At 27.5% G+C, this 25,687-nt stretch overlaps 1 protein-coding gene across 1 annotated transcript; it reads left to right on the plus strand.

Moving 5' to 3' along the window:
- LOC129965349 (uncharacterized) lies at positions 1–25,019 on the plus strand. The gene is made up of 11 exons (XM_056079178.1): positions 1–202; positions 2,285–2,396; positions 4,069–4,220; positions 5,080–5,152; positions 5,231–5,284; positions 10,547–10,672; positions 12,729–12,826; positions 14,476–14,808; positions 17,404–17,485; positions 20,558–20,700; positions 21,340–25,019. Exons 2-11 carry the CDS (start codon positions 2,286–2,288, stop codon positions 24,866–24,868), a joined length of 4,701 nt encoding a protein of 1,566 aa, XP_055935153.1. The 5' UTR covers positions 1–202; position 2,285; the 3' UTR covers positions 24,869–25,019.
- The last annotated feature ends 668 nt before the right edge of the window (positions 25,020–25,687 follow it).

A 25,687-nucleotide genomic window follows, 5' to 3' on the forward strand; every position in this document is an offset into this window, starting at 1 on the left:
TCCAACGATTTTGTTTGTTTATATCTAAAGCGTCATATTTCTGATATGCTGAAAAAATGTTTTAGTGCATATTTTATAAAATGTGAAGAAGATACTCTATGATTATTGTTAACAATTGGAAAAATCGGTTGTTAATCGATTAGAATTATTCCGCTGACGATTTCTTTTGGGATTATTGATCGAGTTTGGCTATTCATATCAAGTGAGAAAGTATTTGATATCAGTTACTGCTTTAATTTCTTTGTTAATATTTAATTTTTTCTAATTTTGGAAAAACATAAATGGTTCATAATTTTTTAATAAAGGCAAAAAACAAATAATTTTTTAAGTTCCTTTGATAAGTTTTTTTTTTATAAAATGAATAAGGTGCTTCTTTTGTTTTAATACGAATTGAAGTAACGAATAAGCGTTATTTATTACTGAGTATAAATTAAAAATATAATAAATGTAAAATAAGTATTTTTATGTGATCATTGAAACCTGACCAGTGAAAAATTCCCGCGCGTCTGAAAAAGCTTTATTTGTGGTGCGCAAAGTTTTAACTATTAGGCTCATTAGTTAGTATATATATAAATTGCTGAATATCCGAAAAATAATTATTGATGAACCTTTTTTTTATGTATTTACTGTTTTTATTGAATTTAAAGGCAATGCTAAAAGTAAGACTTCACTTATAAATGTTATTTTTTTTCCATGAATGAGTAATAATTCCTTCATTATGATTCCCTTTGTTGCTCTTCATGTGCATATAAGTATGAAAAATGTTTTTTTTTTCAAATTAATGACTATAATATTTCTTTTACATAATGATTGCTATATTTATAATCATTGCAGAGATATCAATTACTAAATTTTTTCTAAGGTTTTTATGTGCTTACTTATTATTAAAATGTGTTTTTATATTATCTTGAAATTTTAAAAATTATCAGTTACATTAAAGTTAATTTTTTGACCAAATGTTTTTTGCATTTCAGAATGGATATAAAAACAAATTTATACTCTCATTCTCTTGTATTAAATCCTCTAAAGTATCTAATTTTTGAATATTTATATGTTTAAGGAGTAATTTATTTTAAATATATGATAATCATTTGTGTAGGAAATTCAATATATTGTTTTATTTTTAACTTTGGTTTAAGCAAATAAATTGCTAAATTTATTTTCATAAATTCTCTTTATCTTTGATTAACTAGTTGTTTGAAATTCATTAAAGAAAGCTGTATAATTTTTGGAAAGTTAAAGATATTTTATTTTATTAATACTTTTTCCTTTGAATTCTTATAATTTTGTAAAATATGATCTTTTATGTACTTTAGTACATAAAAAAAATTTCATACTAAACCATAAATATATATTTCATATCATAATGAATAAGCTCCAAACTATATTCTGGAATGTCTGTAGTATTAATACTATATTTAACACTAGCTGTAATGAAATTTTATTACAATGTATGTACTTTTAATCTTTCTTTGAAAGGAATTTGTAGGGAATAGTTATACAAATAAATAAATGTTTTTTTTTTTTTTTTAAAGAACATAGTTTTTGAAATATTAAAAATAAAATTTTTGAGAAAAGTAATGTTTCATATCCACATTATTTCAAAATTTATGGTTTTATAAAACTAATTTATAGATTCTGGTCTTTTTTTTATTCTAGCATAATTTATAATGAAAAAATTAAATGAAATTTTAGCTTTTTTGTAACTTATTTTTTACAAAATTGCATTATACTTTTTATATGTGATAAATATAATATCAAATACTAGTTTTAGTGTAATTCTGAAAACTTTTTACATAAATTAAATTTGCATTTATAAATTAACAAAATCTGATTATTTTTGACAAATAGGATAAATTGTATTTAATATTTCAAATGATGTAAGTGCAGTTGCATGCATGTTAAAATATAAATGATAGAATTATGTTAAAAAGTTAATCCTTTACACTATATATTATTTTCTTAATTCCTTACATATTTAGGTAATTTAATTCTGCTGCATGATTAATAGAACAATTTTACCAATAATTTTCTTCTCCTTATTTAAAAATAACCTGTACATTTAGATCATGACTTAGAATCACTAATTATGGTTTTTCTGAAAGTTTGTAGTATATGGATGTTAAATTGAGGTAATGTTACTGATTCTATGTAAGGTCCATGTAATTTGTTGCAGTATCTAATTCAAGCTATGATTGTCTTTTTAAAGGATATAAAGTGGATAATTTTGTTTTAATATCAACAGTCTGCATATATATTTTATTCATATGTTTATTTTTTGCAGCATGAGAGTTGATAGTTCTTTAAGACCCTTTGAGAGAAAAACTTTTTTCCTTGATTTGCACGGATACCCTCAAGAAGCTTCTTTAATTAAAAATTTGAAATTGCTTGGTGCTGTAAGTGTTTTTATATTTAATAATGGTTTTAATACATTTATATTGATAATAAATAACTGCATATTTTTGCTCTAATCTTTAATATAGATTTTTTTTTTTTTAAAAGCAATTTATATTGTTCAAAAACAGAATTCATAGATCTTTTATTTGTCATATGTAATTAATTTAATAAATTATAAATTTCATTGTATATATTTTAATAATAACTATGAATAGCATTGTTAACTATTCATAAATATTTTAATGAATATGGTTTCACTTATTTTTTTTCTATAATTTGTTTTTAGAGGGAAAAAACAAACAAACTGATATTACTTTGTTTTTAGTTAATGCACTAACTTTAAAGTGTTTTGGTTATATCTTTTGCATTCTGTAATCTATTTAAAGTAAAGGTATATTAAGTATTTCTTCAATAAATGTTGAACAATTTAGATCAAGATTATGAAATGTAGCTAGTCTATGATTTGCATTATGCAATCCCATTTTGTATTCTCACTACCGAAAAAAAATGTAAAAAATATTGTCAGTGTTAATCACATGGGTCAAGTAATTTTGATTATCTTTTACTAGAAAAGGGTTTTAAGTTTTAATATTAAAAGAAAGGTAACAAAATAAAAATTATTTATTTCATTTATATTATTAAATCAAGGTCTAATCTGTTTCCTCTTTCTTTTGCACATTTTATATTCATTGTAATAATTCCTTATTTTATATGTGAAAGGATCAAATTAAAGTTTTTCAGCAAGATTCAAATATAAAATTTTTATTGATTTTCATCTTTAATCCCCCTCCCTTTTTTTTTGTTATGTGTTTATTTTGTAACAGTTGGAATAGGATTATAAGAAGGGGAAAAAAAGAAAAAAAAAATCTTATTCTCTTAAACTATCCATTCTTTATCATTTAAATAGATTCTTTGTAAGTGAATATTAACTTCCCATTTCGTGGATCCCTTGTTTTGCATTGCTGCACAATCTTTTGGAGCGTCTGCTCCATGAATTTAGAGAAATAAATTAAAAGAGCATTGTTTTAACCCCCTGCAGTTTCTAATGCACGAGAAAATTTTGCATCTCTAAAAGTTTGTCAGTATTTTACGTATTATTAAGAATTTCTTATATTATCCAAATTTACTGAGTTTTTAAAACATTCTTTAACAACAACAACAACAAAAAAAAAATGTGACAATGTGGTCTTCATTTTTTTAAAATTTTTTTTATAAATTTTCCTTTACCTTTTGGCTCTTTCTATAAATATTAATAATTTTATTGTGCAAATTTAATGTCTTAATCAAAATTATAAGTCTTTAACTAGGTTCACTTTTTTTTATTGCCCGTATTCTAGCTTTCTTGATGTATTAGTGATTTCAAATTTGTCTTAACATTAGCAATCTTATACAGATAAATATTTATTCAAATAATCAAAGGATTAAAAAAAATAAGACATTTTTGTAATTATTTAAACTATTTATCATTATTATATATTAACTGTATAATTAAGATTGTTCTTAACAGGATTAAAAAAAATTAAATTGATTAAATTATTCCTATAAAAGCCATGACTATGTGATGAGGAGGATGCCTGTTTTGTTGCCTTGAATCACAGTACAGTGTTGTTGTTTTTTTAAAACATTTATTACATAAATTTTATTCTTATAATATATTTATTTCTTTTATAGAGGCATGAACCAGTTTTCAGCAAATATGTGTCTTTTGTTGTATCTAATAGAGTTCCTTTGAAAACAACTGCAATAATACATCAAAGACCATATAGTCCATTAACACCAAAATCAACTGGAATGTGTCCAAGTCCTCAATTGTTTAGTGAATGGTAAATATGTATCCTTTCTTATATTTGTAAATCATTTTTCAATTCATTAAAGGCAACCAAATTATACATGTATTAATATATAAATGTCTTTAATAGATACCATCTTTCAATATTTTTGAAATAAAAGAGAGATAATATTAAAAATTGATAATAGTATATCTCAAAACATAACATAATGGTAAATAAAGATATGCTTATCACATTAATGACATAATTGGATTTGTAAATTTGAGACCTTTTGATCTTGCTTTAATCAGATTTTAAGTATGTTTCCTAGAATAGGTAAATGAATGACATTTTTGGTTTCTTGTCTTCCACATCTCTTTAATTTTGTCCTGTCATAAAGCATTTGACGTGTTTCATTTTCACTGACTCTATTTAAAAATAGATTAGTTGTTGATATAATAAATGAAATATTGCTTAACCAAAAATTATGAAGATCATTCAACTGTTCTCCCTTCCTTCAATAAGAAGTTTAATATAAAAGATAATGTAAATACTAAGGAAAGTTTAGATGTCAAATATATTTTGTATAAAAGAAGCATCTTCAGCTAATGATGCTGTGTTCTGATGATGAAGGAAACATTATTTGATGCATTTTAATAAATTACTTTTTAGTGTTAATTGTGTAATAGAAATATTTCCCTTAATTTATAAAAATATTATATTTTTTCTTTTTATTAATTGTTTTTGTGGATTCATCTATTATTTTAAATACATTTTTTTGTATTGTTGTATCTGAGTGTATTGTTGCTTTTTTTTACATAGAGACTTATCTATTAATTATACATTTAAATAACCTATAATTAATTAAAAATTTTCTCTTTTGATTGCTTAATATAATTTTTCTTCCTTTTAGTTCTGCAGACTATCTTGAATCATCACCATATTCCATTTCACTTTCCTCAGATCCATATCCTCCTTCACCAAAGGTAAGTTAAGATTATGGAAAATAATAGAATATTAATCATTTATTTTCCAGATATTAATTAGGATGTTTTGTGTCTTAGGTACAATCAAGAGGCATGGCTCTTCTCAAGAAAGCAACTCAAAAAGCAAAAGAGGTAAGTATATATAAAAATGGTTACCAAAATTCATTTTGTGGTTAAAAATTCTCATGTAATTTTTTTTAGAATCAATGTGGAAAGTCAATTAAATAAAGTAAAGGATTTGTATTTATCTGTTTAGTATGTATATTATTTTTAAATATATATATAAAAAACATTTTTTGAACAAACTTATCTTTAATATTATATTCATTCTAAATTTCAAAAAATAGTTTCTTCATTAGAAAAGTTATTCACAAAACTTTCTATAAGAACTCCTACTTTGCTTATTATAGTAGTTGATGAGATAGGGATATATGGTATACTAAGGCAGTTGGAATTCTTCCATTTGCCATATTATGCCTGTTATATTATCTATAGAGAAAAACTACTTTTATATATCATTGCATAGAATGAAGTAGTATTTGCAATATATTTTTGTTTTTACGATATGGCTTTCTCTTGACTTGCTAGTTTGTAAATTAAATATTCTTTTAAATCAATAAAAACTTAAAATTAACAAGTTATTTAATATAGAAAGGATTGCTTTCTTATTCATTATTTAAAGTTATAAAAGTATGCTTTTGCAATAATTTAATTTATAAGGAAAAATTAATTTGAAAAAAAAATAGCTACTTTTAGCACACTTTATCAATATTAAGCAGCAATAGTTTAAAATATTTCAAATCTTGCAAAATTGGTGTTTTTATTTGTATATTGATTATTTATCCACGTTGTGAGTGAGTATGCAGCATTTTGACTTCTCGCCATTTAGGAAATATTTTTGATTTTTTTGCCGTGCTTTTTTTAAATGTTTGCGGTGTCATTAAAGATTTTATTTCATAACTGAAATAACTAGATAAATAATTCTTCATATTTTTAAATATTGGATAATATTATATATAAAACAAATTATCACATATATGCTTTATTCCTAAACTGAATCAAATGAAAAAAAGTTTGAAAATTAACTTCAAAATTTTGAAGTCTTGAAAAGTAACTTCAAAATGCATTCATCCTGCATCTAAATCATGCCAGTGCCAAATTGGAATTGTTTCAATATTCTACTCAAGCTTGATGCAGCCAATTTGGAAAAAAAATAATCCTGCGATATATGTATATTATATTACGAATTTGTGATATTGCTTTCCAGCACATTTAATAGCATTGTAAGAAAGACAGTTTTACGGTTAGCTCGGATGGATTCTGAACAGATCATGGATCAATGACCCTCAGGTTTGACGACTTTCACGCCAGCAAGTTTTTCTGTTATCTGGAAACTGGCCAAATGCATTCCCAGAATTAACAAGAATTATAGCAATAGTACCATTCCGACATGAAATAAGACAATTTTTATAAGAAGTTTCTGTGCCCTTCTTCGGAAGCTATAAAAAGACAAGAGACCGAGCTGGAATCAGTTAAGTCAAATGCAAGCATTGAATCAATTAAGTTGGGCACTTAGTGAGCTGAGGATTAAGCCACATGGAGTAGCCAGTCTTATTATCTAGTTGTTAGTGAGTTGGCTTTATAGTTCAGCTAAAGAGTAGACTGTGAAGAATAGGAAATGTTGGAGGGATGAAGTCTTTCTAATTCTGAGATCTGTGACTGCTTTATATTGTTGCAGTTGTTTACTACTGATTTTCTGATGTATATTATAAGTGTTGTGCTTGTGTAGGTTTTGATTGCGTTTTTGCTTTCATGTCTCCCTACTGAATAAACACCTTTATTTGTTATTGAGCCTATTGCATTGTTTTTACCATACACCTAGTATAGCAAACCTGTTGATTATCATTAGCTTCTCAGATTTTCAAAATGCATATATATATATATATACAGTGGTGGCCAAAAGTGTGGACATTTTTTGAAAGTTTCATGTTTTTGAACTTTGCGTGCTTGTAGAATATATTAATTTTCACTTAAATACAAATGTTTGTATATCAAATTGAAGGTAATTTAATGCAGAATTTAATAACAAAAACAGTATTACAATATCTGTATTACAAAAAAAAGTTACGTTCATTTTAGTAGAACATACAAACACAAATCGTTTTGAATAATGACGTGTTTTGTAATAAAAGCGTACTAGCCAATCACAAACACTGTTCTGAGGACCCATCAAATGTCTGTAACTATAGTTTAGGTTATTTGGATGGTAAAAGAGTTATTGTTGTGGAAATATTTTGCGGAATGAGGCATACTAGTACAATTAAATAGAGTATTGTTGTTTTTGAATCTTTTAAGTCCTTTTTTTAATTAAACTAATTTTAAACAATGTCACCTACAAGAACTGATTCGACATCTACAAAAAGAAGCCGAATTGTCATATTGAGAGAAAATGGCCTCTCTTATGCTGAAATTGCAAGACAAGTTGGTGGTTCAGTGACTTGTTCTGGTGTATGGAAGTTCTGTTTACGTTATGAAAAAACGAAATCAGTGGGAAATAAGGCCAAATCAGGCCGAAAAAAATGCACGAGTGCTACTGCCGATAGAAAAATTAAATGGCTATGCCTTCAAGATAGAAAAATTTCATCAAATGCCATTAGATGAGAAATGAATGCAGCGGGTATTGCAGTAAGTTCAAGAACAATAAGAAGAGAAGGTTATCAGGATTTGGACTACAAACTAGAATTCCAAGGAAAAAACCATATTTAAATCAAAAGCAACGCGAAAAACGAGTTAAGTGCGCAAAAGAACACATTAAATGGTCAGAAAAATCAATGGAAGCAAGTAATCTGGAGCGATGAGACTAAATTATCGCTCTTTGGTAGTGATGGAAGAAACTACGTGAGACGTAGAGTAGGTGAAGCGCTTCATCCTGATTGCATTGAAGCAACTATAAAAACAACAACAAATGCCATGATTTGGGCATGTATGTCTGCAGATGGTGTGGGCCGAATCCGAGTGATTGATGGCATCCTGAATGCCAAAAAAAAATACATCAAAACTGTCTGGAACCAAAATTGATACCTTCCATCAGGGATTTCTTCCCCAATAAAGCACCATTTATTTTTCAGCAGGATTCAGCCCCATGCCACACAGCAAAAGTATGCAAAGCATGATTTTAAAATAAAGGCATAGATGTATTACCATGGCAAGGAAACAGCCCTGATCTCAATCCAATTGAAAATTTGTGCCGACGTTTGAAAATTCTTGTACGAAAAAAACGTCCATCCAATAAAAGACAACTTATTGAATCTATAATTGATTCTTGGCACCATGTGATTACGAAAGATGAACTCCAAACACTCGTTCACTCGATGAAAAGACGCTGTGAAGCTGTCTTAAAAAATAAGAGTTATCCTACTAAGTATTGATTGTGTAAGTATCACTTTAAAAAAAGGCAAATCTAAGATAGATATTACTAAAATGAGTGTAACTTTTTTTTGTAATACAGATATTGTACTACTGTTTTTGTTATTAAATTCTACATTAAATTACCTTCAATTTGATATATAAACATTTGTATTTAAGTGAAAATTAATATATTCTACAAGCACTCAAAGTTGAAAAACATGAAACCTTCAAAAAATGTCCATACTTTTGGCCACCACTGTATATATATATATAGTTACAAACCTGCAAAGTTGCTTCGCAGCATGGTTAGTTTATCATTGGAAACACCGTTTTACGATCAGCTTTGTTGGATGCTGCATCAGTGATCTCAGAGCTTGGCAACCATTTGGCGATAAAATAGATATTACTGGAAACTTCCAGAATCTTAGCAATTCAACCAATAGGAATCAAGATACGCCTGATTGGTCCAGAACCTTCTCTGTCTGCTTTCCGGGAACTATGAAAGGCCTGCAGTCTCAAGCTGCAGTCAGTCATAAACGTGTAAAGAGTCTACGATGAATAGTTAAATCAGTCCAGCAAAGAGCTCAAACGATTGCTGAATTGAGTTGTGTGCTGAGTCCTGGTGTTTATTGTGAAAGCATTATCGAGTTGTGTTTGGAATAGTCAATCGTGTAGTAGTGAGTTGGTAGTTGGATACAGCTAAAGTGAGGACACAGTGGAGAATTGCAGGTGTTTGGAGAGATAGTTGAGTGAAGCTATGTAGATTTCCTCCTTCTGCTGAATTCTGTCTGGCCACTTTGTGTGCTGTTTTTTTCACTACCGACTTCGGCTTGTGGACTACTGTTTGTTGCAGTGTGTTTCCTGTGTTCGTCTTGGCTGTATATTTGTCGTCTTCGTGTTAATGAAAGTCGTTGTTTGTCACTAAAGGACTGTTTATTTTATCGACTGACAAATCAGAAAAGAACCCCGATGGAATTATATCCGTAACAATATATATGTAATGATATTTTAAAATCTAATTTAAACTTAATTAATTTCCTACTTTTTAGCTTAATTTAGCCCATATTAAATTTATTCTGAATTATTTTCTGATCCCATTCCACTTTTTCTATTTAATTAATGCAACAGAAAGCTCTGTGAAAATGCTTTAGTCAGCGGTTCCCATGCTCCGAGTGAAGGGATAAACAATTGTCAACCAAGCGAATTCTTTTTAAAAGATCCCTACTATTCCCTTGCCTAATTCGAGATGTGTAAAGAAATCCTTATCAGAATCTCATAGAATATAAGCACTGGAAAAAATATTCTTCCTCTCTTTTATGTTAATCTGCTCTTGTATCGTGTTGTAAACGAATGTGCCTTGTCCGCACCTCTTTACATAAATCATGCCTCCCGGGATAGCCATGATTCTGCTTCAAAAAAATTATGGTTGTGTGTATATATATATATATATATTATAGTACAATGCAGTGTACCGAATAGGAAGGCAGATGGGAGAATGCAAAAAAAAAAAAAAAAAAAAAAAAGAGATTGTGTAAAAATATTTTGAACTTATATAATTAAAGGAATTTATTGACTCAGCATTTTGATTCTCTCAAAATCTGGGAAAATAAATAGCGCGTAGCATTTCAGAGCTTTACATTGATACAATTTCAAGTGATTAGAAAATAATTTTTAGAACATTGCTAAATTGAAATTACTACACATACACACATTTGTATAAAATACATGCATTTTAAGGAGTTTGACGTTTCATGTTCTAACTGCATTTTGCTGAAGTTAACTTTTTACTAATACTATGGGTAGATATTCTATTTTTTTTTTTTTTTTTTATCTTTTCAATTTATTTGTAATATCATTAATATTTTTTAACTTCTCTCATTTCCCCCTATATCTGATTGTAATATCTAGTTCACAGCAAACTTAAGTTTTATAATGATTTAAAAATATTTTTATTTTGATATATTTCTTTTTCTATAATAATATTAGAATCAACGAGCCACAGATCTCCTAGAGAATTGCAAGCGCTGGGGTATAAAAGTGTACCATGTAGAAAAAATTCTCCCCAAAGTGAAAAAATACACAAATTTGATTGCTGCACAGTATGCTAAACAGGTTTGTTTTATATATTTATATAAGTTTTTGCATTTATATCACCATAATTCCTGCAGAGTTCTAAAACTTTTTTAAAAATATATTAGAATGGAATTCAGTTATACTTTCTAGGTTGCCACAGCAATAGGAAAATGAGGAAACTACAAGGAATTTGAAAATCATTTATAAAATCTGAAAAATACAGATAATCTTAAATTTCTTTTAAAAATAGTTTCTCGTTTGGTCTAAAAAATATTAGTTTCTTTATAAATATTGCAGGAATAAAAGATCAATGCCACAGCATTTGAAACAAAATAAAACCTGTCATTAAATTGCAGAAGTTCGCTCTTTTCAACTGACTTAACTTTTCTTCTTTCAGGTTTCAATTTCTAAAACTGGGAAAAGGTATTGGTATTGGTATAGTGATTGTTAGTGGAGCTATTGAAGCTGGGGGGAAAAAAAGTTTTTTGGCAGAATGTTTTATATTTGTAAAGAATACTACTAAAAAAAAAATCCAAGTGCCTTCGAAACATTTTGCTGTTTTAAAAACTGCATTGTGTTTCTTCATCTGCACCCATGTTTAGTGAGAAATAATTCTGTATTATGTGAAAATCAATGATTGATTCACTTCAACTTCTTTATTTCAAAGCTCGAATTTCTCCTACGCAAAACATAAAACACTGACATTTATCAGTCGTAATAACATATTTGATTAGGAAAGTAATCATTTAGGAGTTTTATCTTTTTATATTAAATTCAACAATTATATGTTTGCTTCTGCATTATTTCCAAATGTTGGAACCATTTAAATGTGGGTAATAATGGATGTAAAATTTGATATAGCTTCAATTTTGATAAAATTTGATTAACATGTTTCTAATTATACAACTTAAACTGATGTTAAAACTAAACACTAGCCTGAACTTTCAGTTTAGAGCAGGACATTTGAATAAATGTTATAATTTTTTATCTGTTTTCTGAAACTTGAATTGAAATTTCGTATGACTGAAGTACGATTTTCAGGAAATTGGTGCACTTATTTTTGATTTACTGGTACGAAATGTTGCAAGGTTCAATCAGCATTTATAAGATTTCTGTGGATACAGGATGAGTTGTTCAAATATATGTAAAAAAAAGGGACAGATTGACATAAAATTTAGTTGCATAATTTATTACATCAAATTAGAAATATTATAGTATGTTCTCTGAGAATAGTATGGGATGCTTTAAATCTTCTACAAATTCCTCTTTATGTTTAGGATATATGTATAAAATGATAAGAGTAATTCTTTGAGTTTTGTATAAACTTCTGAAACACTTTTGAAACTTCTCAAAGAAGAATGTGAAATGTATAATGAAATGATAATTTGCTAAATGTTTTGTTAAAATTTAAACAATATTCCCAGCAATAAAATAGTTATAAACCACTAGTCTTTTTTCTGTCCCACAGAGTTATTGAAATCAGGTTGAGCTGAATTCTCTATTAGTTCAAAATAAAGGATCAAAAATTGATATCAGAATTAAGAAATCAGAAATCAACTATATAGTGCACAAAAAAGTTATGAAGGCTGAGTCAGATTTGTATTTCAGAAACAATTTAAAGATGCATAAAACTATAAATTGCAATTTTCTTTTTCTTTTCAATTTTTATTCTCATTTACTTAGTTATCAAATTGCTTCTATTCCTATATCAGGTTCGGAGACCTTTCTCATATTTCCTATTGTGTAATGGAAATACTAATGCTACTTTCTTTTACTAATGACAGTAAAAGAAATTTTATGTATCTTAATTCTGTGCTTTTTCTGTTTATTCTGTAAGATATTTATTATCTGAATACAGGTTTATCTTCTGCTTTATTTGCAATTAAAATTGTACTGCTCCATATGAAGAAATTTTTATTTAGTTTTAATATTTCTTTTACATTTGTTATCTGAATGTCTGTTTCTTTCTGTTTCATTTGCTTTTAAAATTATACTGCTTTATATACAGTATATTTTTTTTAGTTTTAGTATTTGTTTTAAAACATTATTTTTGTGCAATACTGCTTTCTGCTTAATAAAAATGTTTCTTTTCCAGAAAGATCAGAAGAAAAAAGATAATGAAAAAAAGGAAGAATACCCATCACATGTTAAAAAACTTCTCCCTCCATTTATAAAGTTTGAAGATAAGGAAAGGTATTTAACTGTCATGCAATTTCTTGATTATTTATATTTACCATAATAAATAGAATGAGAAATTGATGCATTTCATTAGAAGCTATTTAACATTTCACTTTATTAAAATGGCTTTATCACTTTAAAGGCTGTCTTCAAGTGCAAAGTTTTTTACCTGGAGTTTCAATAGATTTTCCATTTTAATATAGAATTAGGCATCAAAATAAATGCTGATCTTATTGATGCCTGAAGTTTTGAAAAGTTTCAATTAAATATTATATATTTTTTCTTTGAAAATAGTCCGAGAAGAATTTATTATTGAATTTAGAACGTTAAAAAAATGCATTGAATAAATAGAAATTTTTTGAGTGATTGTGTACTTCCTTGCTTTAGTGCAGTGATGTTTAATAAATTTCATTAAAAAAAGCAGTGCATTTTTTAAAAAGACAAATGTAATGCTAATCTATGATGACCTTTAATAGCTTATTCATTCCTACTTTCCTCTGTGGATTAAAGATATTCCTAAAAATTGGCGCATACTTTGAATTTTAGCATGGTTTCTTTATATTTTCTTTTCACTGCTACACCTTTTTAGTCTATATTTAGATAGATGTTGTCCACTTATTAGATTTACCTTCAAAATTTCCTTCTGTAATTGTAATGATAAAATGTAATGTAAATTTAGCAATTGTTTTTCTTACCCCTGCTTTCTGTCTTTCTTTTTTCTTTCTTTCTTTTTTTTTTTTTTACAAATTTTATCATACACTAAAATTTTTTATTTTATACTTTTAAGTTATTCTAAATGTTATGCATTTCTTCATAGAAAATGTAGCAGTCTGGTTCTTAAATTTTTTTTAAAATGTATAAATGTATATATTAATTTCTGAAATTCACATCCAAATCATAAATAAATGTTGATAATGATTTCCAGAACTGAGAAACTAAAATATGTATATAGATATAAATGTGTTCTTAGAAGGTAATTTAACATATAAAAAGAAGATACTAGTTTTTTTTTTTTTTTTTTTTTTGTAACTCAAATAAGTATTGTTCACTGTTTCCCCTTCATCTTTGTTACTCATTTTACACTACTTTGATTTAATTTTTTTGAAATCTACAAAATTTCATAATATTAATTAATTTTTTTATCCTTATTTCAAGCTTTTTGATATATTTTTCATTCTTAAATTCAAAAACCCTCTGCACTTTCATGCATTCACCAGGAGGTGTTTATTTTCTGTAAAAAGGGGTGAAAGGAAAGATGAAAAGATGAGATGTTTATATTTAGCAATAGGATAAGCTTGGATTATTCATGGAATTAGAAAGCATAATAATCACTCATCTTTCTATGTATTAGCCTTTCATGAAGTACAATTATTGAGAAATGTAAGTTTTGCAATCCTAAAACAAACAGTATATTTATCTATATATATATATATATACTCATCATTTGCTAATTTTTGTCAGAATGTAAATTATGTATAAAACAAAAATAAAATAATGCCAACTTATATTTTATATAATTATTGATGTATTTTTCAGAATAAATAAGTTTGTTAATATTTTTCTCCCCACACCCTTTGGATTATATCTTGATGTGTTGCTTTTAGCAATCAAGCACTTTTCTAAAATTTCTCTATTTATTCACCTTTCTTGTTTATCTTTTTTAGGAAATTTAAGCCAATTTTTCAAGAATTTACTTCATGGACTGAGGTTATTGATTCATCTCTATCCCGCAACATCAATCAACTGAACAAGCAATTTAAAAGGACAGGGGATCTCTCAGATGTGTCAAGATCTGTTTTTGCTGAAATTAATATAAATACTAGTAATAAGAATCTAGAATCATCTAGAATTTACTCACTTCATGCTGATGAGAGTCGCACAAAATCATTTACCAAATTAACAGAGAATCTCAAACCATCCAATTGTACTTCAGTACAAGTATCCACCAGTATACTTCCATTAGACACGGAAAAAGAGAATACGGTGCAAGTGGTTAAGTAAGTTAAATTTGTTTGCTTAAATACTTCTTTTTCTATATATATGTTGCTGCGGTGGTCTGGTGGTAAGGTCCCGGGTCCAGAACCAGAGGGTTTCAGGTTTGGGACCCGAGTCCACCGAAGGTGTGGTGTGGAAGTTTGGGAGAAAGGGTGCCAGTTCAAGTGTCGTCATCATCATCTGACTGCGACTCAAAATTACGATGTCCATCCCAAAATAGCTCTGGTGTTGCTTTAAAACGGATGTTAATATAACAGAAACTTCTATATACATGGTCTGTGCTATAATTATAAAATATTTTGTTAATTCTATTGCTGTGAAGAAAATATTATAATAATTTTCTGTTAATCTGACTTCGGTTACTGCCACACAAAATTGTTATTGTAAAGTATTAGTTTTCTGCTAGCAGATAAATTCTCAAATATACTTAAAGAATAGAAACTTTATGGATGATAGCTACCAACAGTCCAGTGGTGGTTTAATGCCTATTTTGGTTGCTTTAAGGATAATGGGAAAGGCCAATATTACTATATGATATTTAATGAAATAAAAATTCACTAATGTGTTTGATTTTTTGCGTTGCTGATTTGTTTAGGCAGTTTAACTTGATTTAACTTTTAATGCCCAGCACCTATTTACAGGATAGTTACATTTCACTTCTGTGTCTAAACTGATTGTATTTCAATATTTCTTTTTTGCTTTTTTTAAAAATCAGTATATATTACTAAATTCCTGAACAATTTTAAACAGGCATATGCCATCCAAATTTTGAAGTCAAAAGTGAATTTGAATTTTTTAATTTTTGCTTTTAATTTTCAACTTAATGCAAAAAATTTGAAGCTATCTTAATATTTTAATGTTTTATCATATTTTTAAAATCTTTTTAATATAATCTACAAAAAAAATTTTAAATGCCTTTTTTGTGTTTTTTGATAAATTTTCTTTAATTTTTGAATTTAATGTTATTTTACAATTATCTTGATGTTTTTTATGTAATTTAAGAGTAACTTATTAAAATACAGGCTTTAATGTAGTTAAATGTTAACAAGTTTAAACTGAATGTTTTAAATTTCGCTTTGGTTTCTTGAATTTCTTTTCTAAATAATGTTAAAATTTAGTCTATAATTTGAATTCATTCCAATTAATTTGAAGTAAAAAAAATTAGAAATTGTTTTTATTTCTGAAATGCTTTTTATTTGTTAAATATATTAGTGTAAAATGTATATGCTATGTCTGCAATGTTTGTATGTGATTAATTTTTTAAGGTCCTTTATTCGCTCAAATCTTGACATGAATGAACTAGGGCCTTAAAAACTAATGCATTCAATCAATTAAAGCAATAAAACTTTTCACTGTCTTGAAAAGTTTTGAGCACATTAATATTTTAATTTTTATTGTGCAATTATTCTATTTGAAGTGCTGTAAAATATATATTTATCAAAAATACTTAAAAAAAATTAGTGTTTGTAAAAGGATTATAAACTTTTAATATTCATAAATATATATTAATATAAATATTAATTGTTTAAAATTAAAAAAATTTTTTTTTTCTACTGTTGGCCTTGAATTAGTCAAATTGCACTGTGTGTATATGTATGTAGGGATTGCAATATCGGACCAAAAGTTCAATGCCGGTATTCAGTATTTTTTTAGATCTTAATACCGGGATACCAATTTTAAAACCGGTAGTAGAAATTTTAGAAAAAGAAAGAAAACACAGGTGTTTTTTTGTTTTATTTGCCAGTTTTATTAGAGTGTGTAAATATCACAAAAAATAATTTGTAACATAAATTATAACAGTATATAAAGAATCACAAAAAAGGAAACAAACATCTTATTTATTTAAATCACAAAAAAGTGTAAATATCACTATTCAGTTTGTGGTACTATTACAAATTTTTGAAATGTGATCTTAAAAACATAATGCATCAATTGTACTATCATTAAGCCTGGAACATAATTTTGTGCAAAAATTACCAGCTGTCGAAAATGCTCTTTCGGTATCTACGCTAGTTGGTGGTACTATTAACAATGCATGATATACTTTTTCCAAGTATTTACCTCTAAATCTCTCATCTTCAAATAAATCAATTTCTTGTCGGATGGTTTTGGATATAGCTGATTTCTGTCTTCATTATTAAATGTAAACATCTCCTATCATCTTTTCTCTCACCCCTATTTTGTCGAATTAAACCCATCCTAAAGCATTTACAATCCATTGTCAAACAGTATTTTATCATACTCTTGATCGTACGATGCAACTTTGTATTCATAATCTAATTAATTTCTCCCATTAGGGATACATAAAAACATATACTATTTTGCTATGTTGACAATCCCTGAACATATAGTGGAGACTATTTAAAAAATTTCTAGTAAATATCGAAAAAACGATATTTAAATTTATGAATACCAGTATTACAAAATTGTACAAATAGCTCAAAATACCGGTATTCTGTATCGTATACCGGTATTGCAATCCTTATATGTATGTGTGTATATACATATATTTTCTTTTATTTATTTCCTTTAAAATATTTTATTTTTTGTGTTATTCTAAATTTAATAATAAATTATTTCCCTCATCTTTTCTATAGAAATAAAAAACACCGTAGAAGAGTTAAATCCAAATCCCCGTATTGTGAAATTTGCCATAAGAATTATATTGATCTTGATGAGGTAAATGTATTGATATTTCTATTATATCGTATATGATATACTGATAATTGTATTAATTTTCTTTTCTTTAAGATTTATGTATTTTCTTCAGTAGTTTCCAAAGCAATTGATTGTCAAGAAAAAGAAAATCCATCATATTCTTTTTCCCATCTTTTATTTGAACTGTTACTACAGTTTATTTTATTTTATTTAATTAAGATTCATTTATATATTTCTTGCACTTTTGGAATCTTTGAATAATATATTTTTTTTTGTTAAATAAAGGATGATTAATGATCTGATTATAAAAAACCTTCCTACTTTTTCAGATCTAAGAATGAGAATAAAACAATTTTACTTGGTTTTGGACTACGTTAAGACATTTTCTTATGTTGAATAATTCATGGCAAATTCAATCTTTCGAATAAAATTGATGAAAATTAAATTCAATAAATAATCAAGTACAAAATTAACTTTTAAAAATAAGTGTACAATTTGTAACAATGTTTATAATAATAAAATTCTTATTTCAAATTGAAATCATTCATATTTTCATGATTATAATTCCACCAAAATCTCAGGGATTAAATTTGTGTTATTTTAATTGTCTTGTTTATGCTCAGTTACTTAATGAACTAAACTTTTCTAATGGAAACTAGTCCAGAAATCATAACTCTATTAAAAATATAAATATCCAGTTCATCCATCTTCTGACTTTTGTGATATTGTAACTTTACATTTTTATTTGTCCTGTAAACTATGTAGATATTAAACAAGACCGTTTTTAACTTCCAACAAAGGGAAAAAGTCATGTAATTAAATTTTTAATAAAGTAATGAAGATAATTTAAATTTTAGAGCGACAATATAAAATATTGTTGAAAGTTAAACAAAAAAATCTATAAAAAATTGCTAAAATTCTGGAAAAATTTGCACAACTATTAAATTAATACTAAACAAATTATTTTTTTGTATGATGGTTATCATTTTTGTGTTATAATATTTTTAGAAGTTATGGTGAGAAAATGTCAAGATTTTGTTTAGTTTTTAGTTAAATGAAATTCTAATTAACATTAAAAAATCACTCTATGACCCCTTTTCCATCCTTCAAAGTACATATGCAGTTAATTTGGTTGCTCTAAGTCAAACTGTCTGGCCTATAATGCACCATCACAAATTATTATCATGTATATTTCTATATGTATAAGATACTAACTTATGTGGCACATAAATCATACTTATTACATATTATCAATTGATAACAGTGAAATGTAAACAAAATGTCAAACACTTCAAATTGCTTCATTTTTTTAAGCCCAAAAAGTTTTCTAGCTAAACTAAACTAAACTTCTTCATTGAACATTTTTTCAACTGCACTTAATTTAACACTTTGCTTCATTAACTAATTGAGCTGCTAAATATTAGGAGAAATTCTTTAGTGTGGATTAAAAACTCCATTCAGTTAGAGGGTAGAATATGTAAAAGATAAAGATGTTAGAAACAAAGTGTAATCAGGTGTGGAAATAATCTTAAATGTCACCAGATGAATAATCGCTATGACCTGCGTATAGAAACTGAAGCTCATATCTCTTGAAATCATTACCTCACAAAAATATTTTTGCTGTTCGTTTTAGTATTCTGAGACGACGACTTTTTGACTATTCTATCTCACTAAGGGGTGAGATGTGGAATGATGTGCATATATCCGGAATTTACTTTATTGTTAAATGTAAAATCCCTTCCTTCATCTTTCCTCTCATCCTTATTTTATAGAATTAAACCCGTTCTAATGCATACACAAAAGAGCTGAGAATTTTATAATTTATTGGCCAACAATACATTATCTTAAAATTAATAAAAATTCCTTTTTTAATAATATTGATTGCATTTTTGTGCATTTTTTTAAAATTTCAATATTTTTAAAATTTACTTAAGTTTTAATCTGAATCTGATGATGGAATTCACACTTTTCCATTAAAATACTTTTGCTTACATCAAATCTCATGCTCTTGGCAGTGTTAAAATTAATATAAAAAATTTTCATTTTTGAATATTGCCACCAAAGTAGGATTTTTACTTCTGTTTTTATTTCAGTATTATTTCGCCCTTTTCATTTTGCACTGATTTGTTTGTTTTGCAGAAATTTGATTCAAAAAGATTGAATCAGTTAAATTCTTGTCTTTTAGTTGTATTAAATAACATGTTGAAATTTAAAAGAAGTATTCCATATTATTATTATTATTATTTTTTTTTAACTGTCTAAAAGTGGTCTCCAAAACTAGTCTCCAAAAGTGGCTAGAATATGAGTTTCTCTCTTTCATTTTAATTTTTTATAAACAATAATCAATAAATTTTCAAAATTATTGATTATAAACAATGTATATTTTTCTTTATTGTTTCATTTAATTATTTATAACAATAAACTCGAAAGGTTAGTGTCTAGATTGAAATTTTATATTCAACTATTTTTTGTAAGGAACTTATTGGGGACTGCTGTGGCTTGGTGGTAAGGTCTCGGCTTCGGAACCGGAGGGTTTCAGGTTCATGACCCGATTCCACCGAAGAACCGTCATGTACGGGGGTCTGTTGCACGATAAATCCGTCATGACCAAACGTCCTCCCGCTGGTGTGGTGTGGAGAGGGGGTGCCAGCTCAGGTGTCGTCCTTGTTATCTGACCGTGGTTCAAAATTACGAGGTCCGTCCTAAAATAGCCCTAGTGTTGCTTCAAACGGGACGTTAATATAATCAAACCAAACATAAGGAATTTATTTAATTAATTGGTAATATATCAAATCATTATATTCCAAATTGTCTTACAAACAGTGAGAGTAACCTTAAAAAAAAATCCTTTATATTTTTATACAGGTAAAGCATGGAAATGTTGTTGAAGCATCAGTATGTTATGTTGGATTATGTCTTCCTAATAGAAATATAATTATATAATTTATACTTTTTTTATTGTAAATTTAAGTATTGTATGCACTGTAGTGTTTTACAGTACATACAATACCTAAATTTACAATAAAGTGCATAGTTTTATGTTCATCTTGAAAGGTTAAACATTAAAAAAGGACATTTTTCTTTCTCTTTTAGCATATTAAAACAGAGAAGCACAGGAGATTTATGTCTAATCCTATAAATTTTCTTGCTGTCCAAAATATTATAACAAGTTTACCTAAAAAGGGCGATGATCTGCTTTATAAATCATATTTAATTGAGGAAGGTAACCATTTCAGGTATTTATTACTTTCTCGTTTGTGTTTAACCTGTCTGCAAAATCTAATCAAATTTGGGTATTTTTTTTTAATGCCTTAAAATTTGCTTCAGTTGTATTATGTTTTTGATTAATTATTATTTTACACTAAATGTAATTATGAATCTACAAAAAATTTGTAAAAAACCAAATGAAAATATTTGCATATTATTGAAAAAAGTTTTTATTATTTAATTAAATTTCTCTTTAGCATGTAAGTTCAATATCAAGATGCCTGCAAACTTCATTATTTGTCAATTTTCATATTATCATTTCATAATTTAGACAGTGCCTATTGCTTTTGATAATTTTTTTTTGTGATGCAATTTTTTAATGGACATTTTTTTGGAATTATTTACAAATTTATTAAAAATGTTTTATTCTGAAATTAAATTGTCATTTACTTTTGTTTCAAAATCACAAAACTGCACTGCATTTTTTTCAAGAAATATATAGAGTAATAAAAATTACTGATTGTAATTTTCAAATATAGCCATCTATGTTTTTCTAAAGTAACGGCTTTAGAAGTAGCAGGCTTTTAAAATTTTATTTTAGAATAAAATTTGTTTGTATTGTTTCTAATTCTTGTTCACATGAGACTTTTTTTTTTTTTTTTTTTCAGTTTCCCTGGATCCTGCCAGAATACGGAAATTCTGGATTGTAACAACGTCTTGTATCAGCCTGAAATTGTTACTGATGTGTTTGATCCTGTTTTTGATATACATGATCTGCCCACAGAACCCTATTCCTTTATAGATCCAGAATTTGTCAGTCCTTCCTGCTCTTCACCTGATTTAGTGCCTTTACCTTTCTTGCACGATTCAGGAGAAGAGTGTTCAGAAAAACCCTCATCACATAGAAATGAAACCTGTAACAATATTTTAGATTTTAGCATGGAAAAGAATTCAGATTTTAAACCAGAAATTCCACCTGTTTCCAGCAATGTTGCCTTTTTACAAAATGCAACTGCAAATACGAACAATATTATGTGCAATGATATTACTCTTCCCAATGATCTTACCACTGTAGATATGGTAGATACGTTAGCTGAAGGCAATAGGTGCCAAGAAGAATCTGTTCAGGAAAATCAGATTTCTCTAAATGAGGTTACTGATGCACCTGAAAATGTATTTACTGAAAATTATTTGCATACCAAGCATGAATCCTATAATAATGCCAAACCTTTTTCTCTTGTACAACCTTTAGTTGGGCATCTGTCAATTTGTAATCAAAATAATTTACCAGAAGAATCTTTGAATACTGTTCCAGAGAAAGAAAACTGTGATCTTAATTTGGTATTAAAAGATGAGACAAATGACAACATAAAATCTTTGCTAGAGATTCAGCCAAATAGCACAGAGGCTCAGGTTGAAAACAATTCTGTTAATGTAAGTATTCATGGTCAAAGAAAGAATAAGAAACGAGCTGGAACTGAAATTTCTGGCTCTAGTTTTAAACAGAAAAGACGGAAAGTGGCATCTAAAAGAAGCTGTAACATCAAAAAGAGAGAAACTGATGATGCTATTGCTTCTGTTCCGTCATGTAATTCCAATGATTATATTTGTAAAGATGTTTCATCAGTACAGATTAACCTACTCTCTGAAGTTGAATGTCCTGTTTCTGAAGAAATTTGTGATTCCGAAGACAGTGCAATAGTTATTCCCTCAAATGATATTTATTTAAAGACTGTTCCTACTTCGCAAAATAATACTGGAGAGATATCTGAATCTGTTTCGGAGACATTCCAAATTTGTTCTGAATTAGATGTAACCTTTGAAAAACTAAATTCAATTGACTCCACAATAAAAAGAATGAACAGTGGATCCGATACTGAAAGTTTATTGCATTCTCAAATTGAATTTATTTCTGAAGAAATTTGTGATTCCCAAGACAGCGCAATAGTAGTTCCCTTGAAGGACACTCACTCAAAAATTCTTACCACATTTCAAAATATTTCAGAAAACATTCCTGAATCTGTTTCAGGGGCATTTCAAATTTGTTCTGAAACAGCATTGGCTTTTGAAATGAATCCAAATGATTGCAAAAAGAGGAGGAATATTGAACACGATCTTTCTGATTCAGAAGACCTGAACAATAATATGTGTCATGAAATGTTTCAAAATTCTGTAGTTGATAGTGGCATAGATATGCTTACACCTTTTCTCATGAATTCTACTTTAGATACATCATTTGAAAAGTTTGCTGAAAGAGACACAAATTCTCTTATAAATTTTAATAACAACTGCTCTCTTGATGCATCTGTTAATAATTGTTTTTCTGCCAATTATTATACATCAAATATTGATCATCCCTTTCAATCTAAGGATATGTCAAGTCGTTTAGAAGATATTTCTACTGACCTCTGTCCAGCTGAGGCAGAAACTTCTGTAAGTTGTATTTATGAAGACACTTTGAATCGTAAAGTACATTTTATGGAAGATCCCGATTTAGAGCTCTTCAAATCAGCTTCTCAAATTACAGTTTGCTCTGAGCAGAATGAGAAGGTTGTTTCTGTATTAATTAATGGTTTCAATTATAAGGATGGCATATTGAATGATCAATTATCCTGTGCGCCAATGCTTTCTTTATATAGCAGATACAGCTATTTAAATAATACCCATCACAAATGCAATCAGCTGTCAGGAATTGGAGATTATAATTCAAGTAATTTTGTAGATGAAAATAAGGAAGCTTCATTAGAAATGCCATGCTTCGATTTTAATGTTGAATCATCAACAATAAACAACTTTGTTTATAATCTGGTATCTGTTGGGGATCAAACAAAAATTGTCCAGAAAACAAAAGATCCGGAAACTGAGATCACAGATCTGGAAAATAAAATTAAATCTAAAAAATGTACTGACAGAAAACAAATTCAAGATAACTTTACAAGAATTTTTCTTTCAGATAATAAGCATTTCCCTTGTATTTATGAGAATAAACTTCAGCTATTACATATTAGTGGTATTGAATTTCATGAATGTTTATTTATTTGTAGTTTAAGTAAATGTATATCGGGATCTCAAGAAACTTCTGCTGCAGGAAATCCTAAATTTCAGGAGTGCTTGATATCAGTAGATTCTACAATTAAAATTTCTTCTAATAAACAAAATTTAGCCTACTATTCTTTAGATTCATTAAAAGAATCTTATAGTAACAAGGGAAGATGGAATCTTTTGCTTGTTAAAATGGAAGATTTGAAATTAGAATCTGGTTTCATTGGCTTAATCTTAGAAAAATGTCAAGGTAAAGCACTTATATCTGTGAGTAGCATGGGAAATAAGAATAGTGTAAGTAAAAATTTTACAACTCAACCCAAACCAAGTTCACCTGTATACTGTACAATACTATATCCTTATCAAGATACTAAAATATGTGATTACTTTGGTAATAAAAATATTTGTAGGGATTCCATTTCATCTGCTTCCTCAAAATTTATTTGTGATGTTGGAATGAAAAACTTGATTTCTACTAAAGATGAAACAATTAGAAGTTTAGCTGATAATTCTTCGGAAGCAGTTTGTAGAAAATCATTAATTGTCAATCAACCATTAAACTTATGTACAAAAGAATCTGAACAAATGGACTTAGATCCACAAACTTTCTGTGAATTTCCACAATTAAATCCATGTTTAACTGATAATATTGGTAATTTAGCATCATATTCACCTCTTCAAAGTAGTGCCAAATTGTCATTTGATGAATGTTGTTCTTATGAAAGGATTGCTAAGCAACTAATTCAGGCTTCCTCTAATTTGCAATATATTGAGCCTATTTCTGTGTGTAGTTCTGATTGTGATGTTGACTGCTGTAAGCCGTGTACTTGTGATTTAGGTGGAGGTAAATGTATACCTCAAACATGTAACAATTTTCAGTATATTGAAACCAATTCCATGGATAGTTCTGATAATGAATGTATTTTACCTAATAAGGAGATCACACCCAATTGTAATTTGTCAAAATTTTTGAATAATTCTGTACTGGAATTTAAGAACAACAGCATTAGTGGTGATACTTATGAAACTTCTCCATTATCTCCTCTGTATGTCGTTATAGATGATGCTGATTGTGATTCTGATGATGACTGGAATAGCATCAAGAGTGAGGTTGATAGTGTGTGTCGCGAATTTTGTCATAATGAACAGTATTAAAATTCATATGTATATATATTATATTTCTGAAAACGTACAAAAAGGCATTTCCTTAAAAGGATTTTACTTTTTTATTTAGCATTTTTGTGTCATTGTAATGTATATGTTTTGCCATTTATTTTCATTGTTTGCATTAATAGCTCATTATTTTAGTGAGAATATTTATATAGCAAAAATTTTTTATTTTGCTTATCATTCAAAAACTAATTTGATGTTCTTCAAGATGAGAGAATATTTGCATTTCAAAGATGAATTTACACTGATAATATTTTATCAAGGATTTTTAATTTTTGTGTTTTTCTTCACAACTACTGTTACTCTTTGATATTCTTCTTTTTTATTAATTCTCTTATGAATTTTATATGGTTTACTCAAAAATATAATACAGTCAATGACAATTCAAGTAATAATATACTGAAGAGTGCAAGCATATTATACATAGAAAGAATTACTTGAAATTAAAATCTTCATTTTAAATACAGAGAATCATTATAGATAATAATATATATCATTACATAGAATATATATTATTTGTGTTTAAAATGGGATGGATAATGTAAATACAGAACAGAAAGCAGATTCAGATTTATTAATTTTTTTTTAGTTATCTATATATTATATTTGGAACAATTTAACTGAATATAATGCTGAAATAAAGCGAGAGTACTCATAATTTTGATAATTTCAGTTGGTACTGGCTGTAGTAATGTAGAGTGCAGTGTACCTTTTATCTTTTGTCCCCCCCCCTCCCGTCTAGTCATTATTCCTCTTTAAATTTCAACTTTGTTTGAAATATTAAGAAGGTTTTTGAATTTTTTT

The sequence above is a fragment of the Argiope bruennichi genome, chromosome 4, assembly GCF_947563725.1.
Source record: "Argiope bruennichi chromosome 4, qqArgBrue1.1, whole genome shotgun sequence".
Taxonomy (NCBI): domain Eukaryota; kingdom Metazoa; phylum Arthropoda; class Arachnida; order Araneae; family Araneidae; genus Argiope; species Argiope bruennichi.